General features: G+C 47.7%; 2 protein-coding genes across 7 annotated transcripts; both read left to right on the top strand.

Moving 5' to 3' along the window:
• Positions 1 to 276: 276 nt before the first annotated feature.
• Ttc24 (tetratricopeptide repeat domain 24) lies at positions 277 to 13,013 on the top strand. 5 transcript variants are annotated; one of them, XM_047554504.1, is made up of 13 exons: positions 277 to 470; positions 2,955 to 3,658; positions 3,806 to 4,009; positions 4,879 to 5,007; positions 5,178 to 5,290; positions 5,865 to 5,963; positions 7,610 to 7,707; positions 7,804 to 7,907; positions 9,001 to 9,094; positions 9,247 to 9,402; positions 9,502 to 9,726; positions 12,658 to 12,772; positions 12,917 to 13,013. In XM_047554504.1, the coding sequence occupies exons 2-11, from the start codon at positions 2,959 to 2,961 to the stop codon at positions 9,581 to 9,583; spliced, it is 1,779 nt and encodes a 592-aa protein (XP_047410460.1). In that variant the 5' UTR covers positions 277 to 470; positions 2,955 to 2,958; the 3' UTR covers positions 9,584 to 9,726; positions 12,658 to 12,772; positions 12,917 to 13,013. The 5 variants fall into 5 exon arrangements, with proteins under 5 accessions (XP_047410460.1, XP_047410468.1, XP_047410455.1 ...); XM_047554512.1 differs by lacking the exon at positions 12,917 to 13,013 and having other exon boundaries at positions 5,868 to 5,963; positions 12,658 to 12,769; XM_047554499.1 differs by lacking the exon at positions 12,917 to 13,013 and having other exon boundaries at positions 12,662 to 12,762.
• On the top strand, positions 12,943 to 15,437 carry Naxe (NAD(P)HX epimerase). Of its 2 annotated transcripts, XM_047554534.1 has the most exons (6): positions 12,980 to 13,312; positions 13,431 to 13,539; positions 13,663 to 13,773; positions 13,857 to 13,970; positions 14,526 to 14,673; positions 15,029 to 15,437. In XM_047554534.1, exons 1-6 carry the CDS (start codon positions 13,086 to 13,088, stop codon positions 15,229 to 15,231), a joined length of 912 nt encoding a protein of 303 aa, XP_047410490.1. In that variant the 5' UTR covers positions 12,980 to 13,085; the 3' UTR covers positions 15,232 to 15,437. The 2 variants fall into 2 exon arrangements, with proteins under 2 accessions (XP_047410498.1, XP_047410490.1); XM_047554542.1 differs by lacking the exon at positions 13,857 to 13,970 and having other exon boundaries at positions 12,943 to 13,312.
• The last annotated feature ends 100 nt before the right edge of the window (positions 15,438 to 15,537 follow it).

Genomic DNA, 15,537 nt, shown 5'->3' with positions numbered 1-15,537 from the left:
TTAAAGCTTGTAATCACAGCATGGTGGATGGGCCCTAGGCTAATTATCTTGAACCAGAAAACCTGGGGTCTAATCCCAGGTATATGACTGCTCCGTGACCTCTTCCAAGTCACATCTGCTTTCTGAGCTTCAGTCATGTCCTCTATGAAATGAAGGGATGGGTCAGATGATCTCTGAAGTTTTAATTAGTAACCAGCCCCATAAGGCTTTGATTCATTTCTTGAAGGAAGGGACTTAAGGGGGTGTGTTTGCAGGGATGGGGGGCAGGAAGGGGACTAGACCTTTGGTGTCTGTGTCCGAGCACCATCAGGGCGCAGCACTAACATAGGCCACCTGAGCTGTCACTCAATTCCCTAGGGCGGTACCCCGTTGTCCGGTAACCCTGGGGGCCTCTGAGCTAAGAGCTAGGGGAAGTAACCCAAGCCCGAGGAACCATTCCAGAAAGCCAGCTGCAGAGAAAAACTTAACAGGTAAGGTGTTCTGCGGCAGGGGGCACCCAAAACCGGGTGGGGGTAGTCAGGAACACCCCAGGGTCTTGAAAAGTCAGGAGTTCTGGGCATATTTTTGTTTGTTTTTTTGATACTGGAAATTGGACTCTTTGGTACTGGAGGTTGATGCTTTACCACTGAGCTATTTTCCCAGGTCTTTTTATTTTGAGACAGGGTCTCACTAAGTTGCTGAGGTTGGTCCTTGAACTTGTGATCCTCCTGTCTCTGCCTCCTGAGTCTCTGGGATTACAGGCATGTACTACGGTGCACCGACCAAAGAGACTTTATTTAAAAGAGAATGCATCATTTCTGCCAGCCCTTCCTAAAAAAGATGGAGGCTGGGGAGAAGATAGGAGGGGCCAAGAGTCCAGTGCCTGACTCTTTTCCACTCCTTTTCCTGTCTACTGGGAGAGAGTTCAGGAATGGGCTTTGCCTTTCTTTCAACAGGAAAAATACTAATAGGATACACGTGCTGATGAGATGAATGTATTGGGTTTTAAGAGAACTCTGGAGACTAGAGCAGGATGTTGGGGGACAGCAGCCGATCAGCAGACAGAGATCCCCCTGAGGTAGGGAAGGTTTAGTAAATCCAGTGACAGAAGCCTCTTTTTGGAGGTTGGCTCCTAGCCAATTCAGTAGCACATTCGGTTTTGGGCCTGTGATGCCTAGTGTGGTTCCTGACACGTAACAGGAGCTCACTGACCTGAACTACATCTTGGATTAGACAGCAGGGGTGCCTAGCTTATGACCGGGCTAATGTATGTGCAGGCATAGAGGTGACTGAGGAGGGGCCTGCGTTTGTTGTTCTTTCTTTGTTCATCCCATAAGTTTTTTTCTTTTGCATAAGCTTTTTTTTTATTGTGGTAAAGTAGATACAACATAAAATTTGTTTTAACCTTTTTAAACTTATTTTGGTGTTGGGGATTGAACCGGGGGCCTTATGTATGCTAGGCAAGTGCCGTACCACTGACCTACACCCCCATTTTCATTAAAAGAAATATTTGAGGTTGGAAGTGGTGGCGGTACTGGGGATTGAACCCAATGGAGCTCTACCACTGAGCTATGTCCCTAACTCTTAAAAAAAAAAAAAAAAAAAAAAAAAAAAGAAAAAGAAAAAGAAAAAAGAAAAGAAAAAAAAATTTATTTTATTTTTTTTGGTGCTGGGGATCAAACCCAGTGCCTCACACATGCTAGGCAAGTCTACCATTGAACTACAAACTCCAGCCCCCTAACACTTTTTATTATTATTTTGAGATGGGTTCTCACTAAATCACCCAGGCTGGCCGTAAACTTGTGATCTTCCTGCCTCAGCATTCCTTTTTTTTTTTTTTTTTTTTTTTTTCTTTCTCCTTTCTTTTCTTTCCTTTTTTTTTTCTTTTTTTTTTGTACAAGGGATTAAACCTAGGGGCACTTAACTACTGAACCACATCCTCAGCCCCAGTCCTTTTTATTTTTCACTTTGAGACAAGGTCTCACTAAATTGTTAAGTCTGGCCTTGAACTTACCATCCTGCCTCAGCCTTCTGAGCTGCTGGGATTACAGGCGTGAGCTCTGGCATTCTCACCATTTTTAAGTGTCCAGTTTGGTGGCAATAAGTACACTTATACTATACAACTATCACCAGCAACCATCTCCAGAACTTTTTCATCTCATTCAATACTTTTTACTTTTTGGTACCAGGGATTAAACCCAGGGGCACTTAACCACTGAGCCACATCTCCAGTCCTTTGTGTATTTTTAGAGACAGGATCTCACTAAGTTGCTGAGGCTGGCTTTGAAGTTTCCATCCTCCCTCTCAGCCTCTGGAGCCGCTGGGATTACAGGATTGCGCCACCATGCCCAGCTCAATAAACCTTTATTAAGAAGGTGCACACCTGTAATCCCAGTAATTTAGGAGGCTGAGGCAGAAGGATCATGAGTTCAAAGCCAGCCTCAGCAACTTAGTGAGGCCCTAAGCAGCTCAGTGAGACCCTGTCTCTAAATAAAATACAAAAAGGGCTGGGGTATAAGTGCCCCTGGGTTCAATCCATGGTACCAAAAAAAAAAAAAAAAAAAAAAAAAAAAAAAAAAAAAAGAAAAGAAAAAAATCTATTCTGTGCCTTTAAGTTGCTCCAAAACTAATGGGAGATAAAGTTAGCATCTCTAAACCAGTATCATAAATGCCATAAAAGACATAGGCATAAGGGACTGTAGGACCACAGAAGTCTCCAACTGGTTGCAGGAAAGGGGGCTTTCTGAAAGAAAAAAATGAGAATCCTGAGTGCTGAAGGAGAACTAAGCATAAGGACATTAGAATTAGTGTCAATCTGCTGCACAACGGGACAAAGTGAAGTGAGATGTCAGAGGGAAATCCTTGGAACCCTGAGGGTTGCACCTGGACAGGGGTAGAGCTGGATTGCCCTGAAGGAATCCTTCTGTTGGGGAAGCCAGGGTGGACATACTGACCCCTCTGTTCCCCACTGTCAGCCCTATGTCTTCCCCAGATCCTGAGGATATCCCCCAGGAGCCAGAGCCCTCAAGTGGCAAGAAGAAAAAAAAGAAAAGAAAGTGGCCACAGCAAGAGACCATTATCCAGGCCCTCACCAGGGCTGGCCACTGGGCTCTGCAAGCTGGTCAGACCCACGAGGCCTTGACCAACTTCCAGAAGGCTTTCCGTCTGGCCCGTGAGGCCCCACGAACCAGAAACACCCCTGTGCTTCGTGCCTGCGCCTTTAACCTGGGGGCCGCCTATGTGGAGACCGGGGACCCAGCCAGAGGCCTTGAGCTGCTCCTTCGAGCTCAACCTGAAGAGAAGGCACAGGGCAGGTGTCATGGTGACCAGTGTTTCAATGTGGCTTTGGCTTACCATGCCCTTGGTGACCTGCCACAAGCATTGAACTGGTACCACAGGGCCCTGAGTCACTACCAACCACAGGGTAACCAGGGGGAAGCCCAAGCAAAGATGGGAGCCTGCTACCAAGCCCTGGGATGGCCTGACGAAGCGGCCCACTGCTTGAAGGAAGCAAGCCGAGCCTACGCTGAAGCAGGTCAACCTCGGGCTGCAGCCCTTGCATTGGGGGCTGCGGCTGGGTGTATGCTGAAGAGTGGGCAGCATGGAGTGGGCGAGGTGGTGCAAGTGCTGGAGGAGAGCCGGAGGCTTGCCAAGAGGAGCACCAAGTGGGAACTGCTGGGTGAGGCCTTGGGCAGACAAGATGTGGGGTCTGGGGAGACACTGAGCTGATGATACTATGGAGATTGGGGAAGGGGCTAGGGAACTCCAGAGGAACAGACAGGTTATACCTATAGAGCTTTAGATATGACTGCTCTGTGTCCTCTAGGACAACTCTATAACGACCTAGGCCTGGGCTACTCCCAGCTCCAGTTGTTCCCTCTGGCAGTGGAGACCTTCCTACAGGCCCTGCCCCTGTGCCAGAGGCCAGGAGAGCGGGCCACTGTGCTAAGAAACCTGGGGATGGCCCACAATGCACTTGGCAACTATCAGGAAGCCCTGCAGTTTCACCAGAAGGCTGCTGATCTCCATGGTGAGTGCCTGGGGCTGGGGGAGGAGACTGGGTCTAAAGGACTAAGAGGGGTTTTCGGTGGGGGCCCCAGGACTCCAGGTAGGTGGACCTTTGGAAGGTCATTGACTCTAGAAGCCCAGAATGAGGGGGTGAGGGCTGGGAATGCAGGAAACAGAATAGCCATATAGGACAGAGGGCCTGGATGTTGGGAGGTGGCAATGCACACAGGGAAGTGCACTGGTTGGGCTAAGAGGCTGGGGGCGGAGCCCAGCCCTTCCTCTGACTGTGTGTGTGATGCTTTCCTTCTCTGGGCTTCAGTTTCCACACATTTGAAAATGGAGCTATTAACATCTGCTTTGCCAGGTATGGAGGTTCATGCCTGTAATCCCAGCGACGCCAGTGACTGAAGCAGGAAGGTTGCAAGTTCAAGGCCAGCCTGAACAACTTAGTGAGAACCTGTCTTAAATTAAAAATAGAAAGGAGTGGCAATGTAGCTCAGTGGTAAAGCACCTCTGGGTTCAATCCTCAATGCTTAAAAATAAAATATTTCAATTAAGTTTAAAGGGCTGGTGATGTGCCTCAGTGGTAAAGAGCCCCTGGGTTCAATCCCCACAACTGCAACAAAACAAAACAAAACATGTTCCTTGCCTATCTCACAAGGTTATTGCATAGCTAAAACTAGCTGCTGGGGGTGGCGGGGAGGGCAACTGGACCAAAGTCAGGACCAGGAAAGCTGGCACAGAGAGTTCAGGCCTCTGTGGTCCACCTGAAGGTGTGCCAGGGCTGGGCACCAGCACTCCTGGGAACCCTCCCTTACTTGCTGGGAGGCAGGGTCCTGATGATCCAGCAACCAAAGTCCCCTCTTAGGATGGGGTACAATCTATCATCAGGCTCTTTGGGGCAGCGATGGGAGCAGGGACGAAGCTTTGGCAGCCTGGCATTTGCACTGAGCCAGCTGGGGGACCACAAGGCTGCCAGAGACAACTACCTGCATGCCCTGCAGGCTGCCCAGGATGCTGGTAAGGGTTGAGGGGATAAGCACATGACTTGGGTGGGGGTACCCCAAAATTGAGGATCCTTGAGGCTGTGGGGAGGCAAATGGGGGAATATAGGGGTGGGGAGTCCCTCTGGAGTGGAGGGTCCGTGGGATGGAACAGGGTGAGAGAACCTTTCAGACTCTCTTTCCCAGGGGACACGAAGGGGCAGTGGCAGGCCTGCGAGGGTCTTGGGGCTGCTGCAGCCAGACTGGGGCAATATGACCAGGCCTTGAAGTACTATAAGGAAGCACTGGCTCGGTGTCAGGTGAGGTCCTCTTCCCTACTGTCCCTCCGAGAAGCCTTCTCCAGCTGACATTTCAGCCTTTGCTCCTTCTCCCTTTATTCACTCGCTCATCAGACATACACTGGAGCCGGGTGCCTTGGCGCACACCTGTAATCCCAGCAGCTCAGGAGGCTGAGGCAGTGTGATCACGAGTTCAAAGCCAGCCTCAGCAACTTAGTGAGCCCTAAGCAACTTAGCAAGACCCTGTCTCTAAATAAAATATTAAAAGGGCTGGAGATGTAGCTCCATGATTAAGCATCCCTGGGCTCAATCCCTAGTACCAAAAAAAAAAAAAAAAAAAAAAAAAAAAAAAAAAAAAAAGCACTCCATATACTGAGTGTTTGGTCCTGGATACTACTGGGAGGAAGAGGCAGTCTCTGTCCACTGGTCAGTCAGTGTCAGGATCCTGGGAAAGAAAGACAGAGGGCTTGGGTAGACGAGGGGAGATAAAGCCCCCTTCCCTCCCCTCTTTCCTATTTCTTTCTCCTCCTGTTCCCTGAGGACTACAAAGTTCAGGGCTTTCCTCCCCACCCCACCCCACTATCTCTCTCCCCAGAAGGAGCCAGATTCTGTACGAGAACGACTGGTGGCCAAGTTGGCAGATGCCATGAGGACCCACTTGGCCCAGGTGGGGCTGGTCCAGGTTCACCCACCGGTGAGATGACACCTGAAACAAGGAGCCGGGGTTGGGGGGAGAGGTTGCCTGGAGAAGGGGCAGTAAGTAGGGCTGATGTTCTCAGGGATGCTGAGCTTGACTGCTCATCTGTGTCCACCTGGGTTTGCAAGTGAGATATGTATCATTTTCTCCGTGGCTTGGGAGGTGGGCAGGGATTGTGGCACACATCCAGCATAAGAGCTGCTCTGGGAGCCAGGAGCGGTGGTGTACTCCTGTAATCCCAGTGACTTGGGAGACTGAGGCAGGAGGATTGCAAGTTCGAGGCCAGCCTCAGCAAATTTAGCAAGTCCCTAATTTAGCCACTAAACTGTATCAAAAATAAAAAATAAAAAGTTCTGGGGATGTAGCTCAGTAGTCAAGTGCCCCTGGGTTCAATCCCCAGTACCAAAGAAAAAGCAAAACAAGGGCTGCTCCAGGGCTTTGGCTGAGTGGTCACAACAAACCCATTGGGTGCAAGTAAACGGGTGCAAGCAAGGATACTAAGCCATTTGTGAAGATATGAAAAGTTTTAGTCTTTAACTGCAGTTCCCCAAATGGCCACAGGATGGAGATGTTGTACTCAGGAAATCTTATGGGCCCATCTCCAGATGGGGGATATACAATAATAAATACTGGAGACAATGTGAGGGGAAAAGGAACACTTTTATACTGTTAGTGGGATTGTAAATTAGTACAAATACTGTGGAAATCAATGTGAAGCTTCCTCAACTAGAAATGGAAGCACCAAATGACTCAGCTATACCATTCCTTGGTATTTATCCTAAAGAATTAAAGTCAGCATGCTCTAGTGATCCATGTATATCCACACTTACAGCAGCACAATTCACAATAGTCAAATTATGGAACCAGCCTAGGTGTCCATCAATGGATGAATGATAAAGAAAATGTGGAATATATACAAAGTGTAGTTTTATTCAGTCATAAAGAAGAATAAAATCATATCATTTTCAGGAAAATACAGGAACTTGAGAGCATTGTGTTAAGTGAAATAAGCCAAACTCTGAAGGTCAAGGGTCATGTTTTCTCTTGTATTATGAGCTATCGAGAAAAAAAGGGGGGAAAAGAGTTTGGGGGTAATCTCATGTAAATAGAGGGAAGACAAGTAGAATAGAGGAATGTTGGGGGGAATACTAGGGAACACTTGACCAAATTATATTGTTGTATTGTGTATTGCAGGTATGTGACAATGAGTCCCACTATTTTGTATAATAGTGTACTAATAAGAAAATATGGGAAAAATAATTCTGAAAAAAAAATTAGCCTGGTTCAGGAAGGAGATTGGATTGGTGCTCAGAAGACCTGGGCTCCATCTGAAATCAGGCACCAAGTCTGTGGTGCCGGGTGAGGCTCTAAGCAGATGAGGGGGTGGTCAGGCTCTGGCCAGGTCCAGGAGCCCGAGTTCTAACTTGAAAGGTATTAGTGGGGAACTTAATGAAATAAAGAACCTCATCCTGGAATTTTATTCTCAGTGATGTGGGCACACCTGGGTTGTCTCTATCAGGTGAGACTGTCTCTCTGGGGCCATTGTGTCTCCCTGCAGGCAGATGAAGGGACACACTCACATACATGCGGCTGGAGAGGCTGTTTTTCTTAAATCGATACCTTGGACTCCCCTTTATTTCCAGACCCCAGCACCAGGAAGGTCCCAGGCTCCAGGCAGGGTCGGCCAGGTGGTGGGGACCTCAGCCAGGATGCAAAGCAGTACAGTGGATGCCCAGTGCAGGTGAGGGAGCTTGGGTCAGAGATTGGGGTGTTGGGAGGTGTGGCAGGGGGTGGGCTCTTCTCTGCCCCACCATGCTTTGGTTACCTCCCGCTGCAGATCTTCCAGTAGGTGGGAAGATGAAGAGTTCAAGGAGAGCCAGGAGGAGAAAGAGGAGGAGGGGTTGGTGGATGTTCTCATGTCTGGGTCTCAGAGACCACAGGGTGAGTCCAGTAGGTTGTGCAGGTGGTGCCCGTCTCCCCTCAACTGGTGCTCTCTTCCCACCTTCCTGGTCCTCCTGCCCTACATCTGCCCTTGAGTCACCCAGATCTGGTTCTCCAGATTGCCAACCCCTGGAAGAGTCCTCCCCACACTTCTACCTCCCTCTCAAGGCCCTGGCCTATTCCTCCATGCCCCCACCCCACCCTTAACCCCTTCCAGATTTTCCTCTCCCACCATGCTTCTGGCTTTCCTAACCTCTAGAAGTTTGCTTCTTAGAACACCAAGGTTTGTTGAGAGCCTGCTGCCTGCCAGGTACTGTGCTGGGTGCTTTTCTGATCCCAGCTCACTCTGCACTAGTCTCCCTCAAAGGCTTCCAACTCTGGAAGCCGAGATCCTTGTTACTTGTTAGGCTGGGGTGTATTTGTTGATGTCTTCTTTTCAATGTGCTTCCCTTCAAGCATAGCAAATCATACTGACTGTCCAGCTTTAAGGTGACCCATATGCCCCTGTAGAGGGCACAGTCTTTGTGTGTGTGTGTGGACTGAACACAGGAGTACTTAACTATCAAGCTACATTCCCAGCCTTTTTTTTTTTTTTTTTTTTTTTTTTTTTTTTTTTTTGAGACAGGGTCTCGCTAAGTTTCTGAGGGTTTTGTTAAATTGCTGAGGTTGGCTTTGAACTTGTGATTCTCCTGGCCAGCCTCTGGAGCCACTGGGATTACAGGCATATGCCACCACACCTGGCTGGTTTTTTTTTTTTTTTTTTTTTTTTTGTACTGGGGATTACCCAGGGATACTCTACCACCGAGCTACATCCCTATTCCCAGCCCTTTTTATTTTTTATTTTGAAACAGGGTTGTACTAAGTTGCTCAAGCTGGCCTCAAACTTGCAAAACCTCTTGCCTCAGCCTCCCAAGTCACTGGGATTACAGACATGTGCTACCAGCCCAGCTGAGGGCACAGTCCTTGGTGCATCCTACCTGTATAGAGATCAATGCATTTTCTGACACCGACCCTTCTTGTTCCTCTCCCAGAGCTTCTCTTTCCCACAATGATGTTCCTTGGCGTGATGAATGTCTGACCCTCTCCATTCCAGGTCCAGGACCCAGGACCCATCTTCCATTTGGAGGTTCAGGTATCCCTAGAGAGTACCCTGGTATCCTGATACCCAATGGCCCCCAAGTCAACAGGTGAGTCCTGGAGGAGGGGAGAAGAATGGACAAAGGAAGTGGAAGAAGATGTGGCTTGGGATTATTTCAATAGAACATGACCACTGTCAAAGTTGGGGGAAGATATGTTCTGGTGTTAGGACACAGGACCCTGAATCTTTGTCTTACTTCAGCAATTTGAACAACCCTCACCCAGCTCTGGAGGCTCGGGGTATCCCCTGCCTCCTGCATGGCCTGACTATAGGCATCAAAGAAAGAGAGAATTCTACAGAAGCAGGGAACATGAAGTTTAAGCCTCCTGCCTCCTGCACTGGAGCCCACCAGTGGAGGTAAGGGCCAGAGAGGGCATAGGGAGCTGGAACCAGGGCAGGCTTCCTGCTCTTTTCCCTAGCTGACCCCATTGGCAAGCCCCTCTCTGCCTCCTTCAGGTCATCCAGGTGGCCCAGGGAAGCCCTCAACAAGAACTCTCAGAGGAGAGTCACCCAGTCTGGTTTCTGCCTAATCATCTGACTTGCACCCTGCTAGCTGCAGCCCTCACCTCTGCAGGACCTCCCCAACACACATTCTTTATAGACTTCCTGGGACTGAGCCTCTTCCCATTCAACCCTGTATGGAAATAAAACAACATGGTCACTGAATGGACTCCTGAACAGGTGGGCTAAGGGTTCTGTAGTCTCAGCTCCAAGAGATTCTCTTTGCTCCTAATTGGAATTTTTGGACTCAGTAGGCAAAAGAAAAAAGGAAAATGGAAGTGAACCCCCCCTTTTTTTTGGGTCCAGACCTCACGAGTGCTAAAGCCCTTTGCCAGTTCTAAAAACTATGACTTCTTGCTAGGTGCAGCAGCACACGTCTGTAATCCCAGAGACTTAGGAGGCTGAGCCAAGAGGATGACAAGCTCTAGGCCAGCCTGGGCAACATGGTGAAACTGTCTCAAAACAAGAATAAAAGGGCTGGGGATATAGCTCAGTATAAAGCACCCATGGATTCAATTCAGGAACCATAAATAAATAAATAAATAAATAAATAAATAAATAAAACTATGATTTCTTGGTCAGGTGGTTTTTTTTTTTTTTTTTGGGTGCTGGGGATTGAACCCAGGGCCTTGTGCTTACAAGGCAAGCACTCTACCGACTGAGCTATCTCCCCAGCCCCAGTCAGGTGGTTTTGAAGTCACTGACTTTCTCCAGACCTTCTTTTCCCAGATGGGAAATGGAGATGTAATGCTACAGAAGACATTACATTAACCAACCCAGACCTCTGCTCACTGCATTCTCAGGCCAGTAGCCTGTAGGACAAACTCAGCTGTCAGCCAGGGCAATAGCAATGACATTATTAACATTTATTAAGTATAAGTGTTTTACAAGTATTTCTCCTCACAACAAAGTTTATGAGGTGCTTTTATTATCATCCCCTTTCATGGAAAGGAAAAAGGTCTCAGAGGGGAATTGCCAGGTCACACAAGCAGTATGTGGAGAAGGCAGGATTCAAACTTAGGTGCTTGCTATCTTGTGTGATTTATTTTATTTGCTTATTTATGCATGCAGTGCTGGGGATTGGGTTTGTACATCTTAGGTAAGTGCTCTATCACTGAGCTACATCCCCAGCCCTCTGTTGTGATTTATTCCAATATTCTCATGATGGTTAAGTTATTATAATACATAATTTAGTTAAATATTGTATAAATTGATGAACTAAGTGTGAAAAGAAGTGGTGTTTCTACAAAAACTAAGTTGGATCTTTAAAAGACCTGATTAAGGTGAGTCACTTTTAAAAGCTGCTGTTGAATTAGACTTGAGCAAGGAGATTATTACAAATTGGGAGGAAATCACAAGATTCTAGATGAATTCTGCAATTGGATTGCTTCAGACATGCCATTAATTGATTCATTTTAAGGACAAAAACTGGAAATTGCAGGTGATAAGTAACTGGTGAGGTTTATGCAAGAAAAAAGGGGTCCCAACCTCAGAGAAAAGCCTCTGGTCCTGATTTGACAAGAGTCAATGAATATGTTTTGTGTTTTAAGCTGAAATGAGATAATTCAGACCTGATCATGTTAGATAAGAGGGTCCAGGGGAGGCAAAATTTAAGCTCTACTCTCTTAGGGGATCTGAGTGTGCCTGAGAATTAAACTGACATAAAACAGACTAAGGAGTAACACATACAAATATATTTAACACAAGTTTTGGTGACACAGGGCCCCTCATAACAAAATGAACACCCCAAAGAAGCAGCATAACCTAAATATTTTAGGTTGAAAAAGGGACACAATTATGGAAAAGCAACCAAAAAAATATACATGGAGGCTAAAGGAAACTAACAATTATTTTAATATAGTTTGTACAGACTCCTCTTAACTTCTGCTCCTTGTCTTCAGTAATAAGAATATTTCTTTCCTCCTAGTACAGGGAGCACATATTTTACATTAGAATCTTATTTCTTGCTTTCAAGAAGGAAAGGAGAGGGGCTGGGGTTGTGGCTCAGTGGTAGAGCACTTGTCTACCAGGTGTGAGGCACTGGGTTTGATCCTCAGCACCACATAAAAAATAAACAAAATAATAAAGGTATTTTGTCTATAACTAAAAATATTTTTAAAAAAGAAGGAAAGGAGAACTGTGTGCAGTGATGCATACCTGTAATCCCAGCAATGCCCTGTCTCAAAAAAATAAAACGGGCTGGGGATGTAGCTTGGTGGTAAAACACTACTAGGTTTAATCCCTAGTACTAAAAGAAGAAAAGGGGAGGTCAGAGTGCCCTTTTTGTACCTACTGTTTTTCAAGACACTTCAATTCAAAATAATTCTTATGCCAAAGTGGCATATTTTAGGTGGCATATGACTGTAATCCCAGCAACACAGGAGGCTGAGGCAGGAAGATCACAAGTTCAAAGCCAGTCTCAATAATTTAGTGAGGTCCTGAGCAACTAAGCAAGATCTTGTCTCCAAGTTAAAACAAACAAAACAAACAACAACAAAAACCAAATTGGGAATGTGGCTCAGTGGCTAAGTGCCCCTGGGTTCAATCCCCAGGGAGCGAGCGCACACGTAGTTGGATATGTAATCCCAGCTACTCCACAGACTGAGACAGGAGGATCACAAGTTCAAGACCAGACTGGGCAATTCAGCAAGACTCTATCAAAATGAAATTAAGAAAAAAATAGGGCTGGGGAGATAGCTCAGTCGGTAGAGTGCTTGCCTTGCAAGCACAAGGCCCTGGGTTCGATCCCAAGCACCACAATAAATAAATAAATAAATAAAGAGTTGAGGATGTAACTCAGTCATACAGTGTTCGCCCAGTATGTGCAAGGCCCAGGGTTCAATCCCCAGTATTATAAATAAATAAATAAATAAAAGCACTTGGATAAAATTTATTCTCATCAAAGTTTCTAATGGAACATTTTGTGAACTGGGAACCTATGGTTTCAATTATGTTTTTAACCATAGTTTACTCAACCTACTTAGGATTTATAATAGAGAAGTACAGCATGATATTCTGGTAAAAACAGGTAGAAACTAATGTAGTAGAGTTCCTAAATTATGTTAAATCATCAACTGTGTAAATATAAACATTAACTTATTTATGTATCAGGTAGAACCTGGAGGGGCCCTTTGCGATGGCTTTGTGATGACGCATGTACTCCTACCCCTGGTGTACATCTGAGAAGCTGACCAGGAGGGCCCAAGTTCACTCTGCTAGTAAAGTGGTAAGGCAGGAACTCAGGATAACTGCTCTGCTATACAGCTTCCCCAGAGAGCTAGAAAATGATGGATTATTACCAAAGGGCGGCTGCGAGCAAAGCGATTCAGTACGTGTGTAAACAGGAGACAATATAAACTCTCCCGGGAAGGGCTGGGATCCAGGCCGTGACAGAAGGTGCACAGGAGGCCGGACACGGGAGACAGCGGACCGGAATCTCACCACCACCCGCAAGACGCAGAGTCCCCCGCGCGCTGCCGAGCAGCTTCCGGAGCGGGCGCGCGCCGGCTACGCTTCTCCCGGTCGGACGAGCGCCGCGCATGCGCTGGGACTGGGCCGGGTCGGAGGCGCGCCCTGAGAGCTGGATGTCGGGTCTGCGGGCGCTGCTGGGGTTTGGGCTGCTGGTTGCCGGTTCGCGCCTGCCCCGAATCAGAAGTCAGGTCGGCACTTGCCGCGCCGGACCCACCTGGTGGGGAACCGAGCGGCTGAGCTCTGGTGGGCGCCCATACTCAGAGGTCATGGCGAGCACAGCAGTGAAATACCTGAGGTAGGCGAGGCCGGGGGCGGGCACGTGGTGGACTCCTCTCCTTCTCCAGGGCTGGATCCTGGCCGCCCGCGCCTCGTGACGCCTGAGGGGCGGGAATTCAGACTAGGGCTTCCCTCAGCCAGGAGGAGGCCCAGGCCGTGGACGAGGAGTTGTTTAACGAGTACCAGTTCAGCGTGGACCAACTTATGGAGCTGGCTGGGCTGAGCTGCGCTACAGCCATTGCCAAGGTCAGTGGTGCACGTCGCTATCTTTGGGAGGAGCGAGGAAGTAGTACGTTTCTGAGCATAAAGGATGCAAGCTGGCTCAACCTAGTCTGTTACTGCCTGAAAACCTTTTGAATCTGACTTCAGGCATATCCCCCCACGTCCATGGCCAGGAGCACCCCTACTGTCCTGGTCATCTGTGGCCCCGGGAATAACGGAGGAGATGGTTTGGTCTGCGCTAGACATCTCAAACTCTTCGTAAGTATGTGGGGAGGGGTCTTGGGGGAGGTCCTTAGTATTCTGGAATCTGAGGTTAAATCACCACTTCCCTTTACATTCAGGGCTACCAGCCAACCATCTATTACCCCAAAAGGCCCAACAAACCACTTTTCACTGCGCTGGTGACTCAGTGTCAGAAAATGGACATCCCTTTCCTTGGTGAAATGCCCCCAGAGGTAGGTGGCTTCATTCAATAGCCCAATCTCACCAGAAACCACTGCCCAGGCTCTGCTTTCTTCCCATTTCCAGGCTGAGCTCACTTACCTAGTGCTTGGCTCAGAAGGTGCCTAGAAGATGCTATTTGAATAGAAGTGGTAGACTCTCCTCCACAAGGTGTACTCATGAGTCCCCAATGCCACCACTTTTACCACTTCCTTCCCCAGTCACTCTGTAGCCAGGTCCTCCTCTCCTAGCATGCTATAAACATAATCTGCCCCTCTCCGAAGCTGGAGCAACTGCCTCATTCTAAACCTTTTCTGCAAATGCATGAGATTTTAATTAAAAAAAAAAAAAATTCTTAACCCGTTTTGCAGATGAGGATACTGAGTTGCAGATAAGTGGTTTGCCTAAAGTTACAGAATTGGATCATGACAGAGCTGAAACCAGAATTGAGTGAGATATAGTTACTGTACCTCTGAGTGCTATGTGGGCACAGAAGACAGCCCTTCCCAGTTAAGGCCTCTGTGTAGCTGCTGGCTCTGACATCTTTGCATTTTCCTGCTCCACCACAGCCCATGATGATTGATGAGCTGTATGATTTGGTGGTGGATGCCATCTTTGGCTTCAGCTTCAAGGGTGATGTTCGGGAGCCATTCCGCAGCATCCTGAGTGTTCTGAGTGGACTCACTGTGCCAATTGCCAGCATCGACATTCCCTCAGGTGCTGGGACCCGGAAGGTTGGGGGAATTGGAGCCCTACCCTGTTTCAGAGTAGGTACCGTGGGGTTCTAATTATTGAGCCAGGGCTCAGACCAATCTAAAACAGTGAGTCTGCGGGGTAGAACATAGTTTTCCAGGTCCCGCATTAGGGCTAGGGAAGAATTCAGGAGTCTCCTTTACATGCTGGCCCCATGAGGAAACCAAAGCCCAAAGGTACATGGAGCTCCTATGGTGACAGTTCCTCTAGTAGGGACTGAAGGGGCTTCCCACTTCTTTAGGACTAGGGTAAAGCAAAGTGAAGAAGGGGACTAGACCTGTGGTCTCTTCCACAGTCCTGAGTATCATCCTCTTTTCAGGATGGGATGTGGAGAAGGGAAATTCTGGAGGTATCCAGCCAGACTTGCTCATCTCTCTGACAGCACCTAAAAAGTCTGCTACCCAGTTCACTGGTCGCTACCATTACTTGGGAGGTCGTTTTGTACCACCTGCTCTGGAAAAGAAGTATCAGCTGAACCTGCCATCCTACCCTGACACTGACTGCATCTACCGTCTGCAGTAAGGGAGGTGGGTGGGCATTCTCCCCAGTAAAGACTCCGTGCCTCTCTCAGAACTGTCATCCTGGGAGCTATTCTGAACATAAAGATTAATGGGTGGTGGGAGGCAGACAGCAACATTGAGGTGGTATTGCCTCTCTCGGTGAATAGAACCGACAAGAGAGGTCACTGTGGCATTTGGAAACAATGAAAATTAAGTATTTGATGTCAAGTGAGGTGTGCTGTTTTTCATACACAAGTAATACTTATCCATTTGAGACAGTGAGCTGAATGCTCTCTCTAACCTACTTTCATTGACATTAATGTGGCAA

The sequence above is a fragment of the Sciurus carolinensis genome, chromosome 1, assembly GCF_902686445.1.
Source record: "Sciurus carolinensis chromosome 1, mSciCar1.2, whole genome shotgun sequence".
Taxonomy (NCBI): domain Eukaryota; kingdom Metazoa; phylum Chordata; class Mammalia; order Rodentia; family Sciuridae; genus Sciurus; species Sciurus carolinensis.
This window is presented reverse-complemented; position numbering and strand designations above follow the sequence as displayed.

Excerpts from the sequence above, each read along its gene's own strand:
- Ttc24 (XM_047554504.1), top strand. The coding sequence starts at position 2,959 with ATGTCTTCCCCAGATCCTGAGGATATCCCCCAGGAGCCAGAGCCCTCA. Across the intron at positions 5,008-5,177 it reads GCAGGCTGCCCAGGATGCTG|GGGACACGAAGGGGCAGTGG; the intron begins GTAAGGGTTGAG and ends TCTCTTTCCCAG. Across the intron at positions 7,708-7,803 it reads ACAGTGGATGCCCAGTGCAG|ATCTTCCAGTAGGTGGGAAG; the intron begins GTGAGGGAGCTT and ends CTCCCGCTGCAG.
- Naxe (XM_047554534.1), top strand. The coding sequence starts at position 13,086 with ATGCGCTGGGACTGGGCCGGGTCGGAGGCGCGCCCTGAGAGCTGGATG. Across the intron at positions 13,313-13,430 it reads ACAGCAGTGAAATACCTGAG|CCAGGAGGAGGCCCAGGCCG; the intron begins GTAGGCGAGGCC and ends GGCTTCCCTCAG. Across the intron at positions 13,971-14,525 it reads TTGGTGAAATGCCCCCAGAG|CCCATGATGATTGATGAGCT; the intron begins GTAGGTGGCTTC and ends GCTCCACCACAG.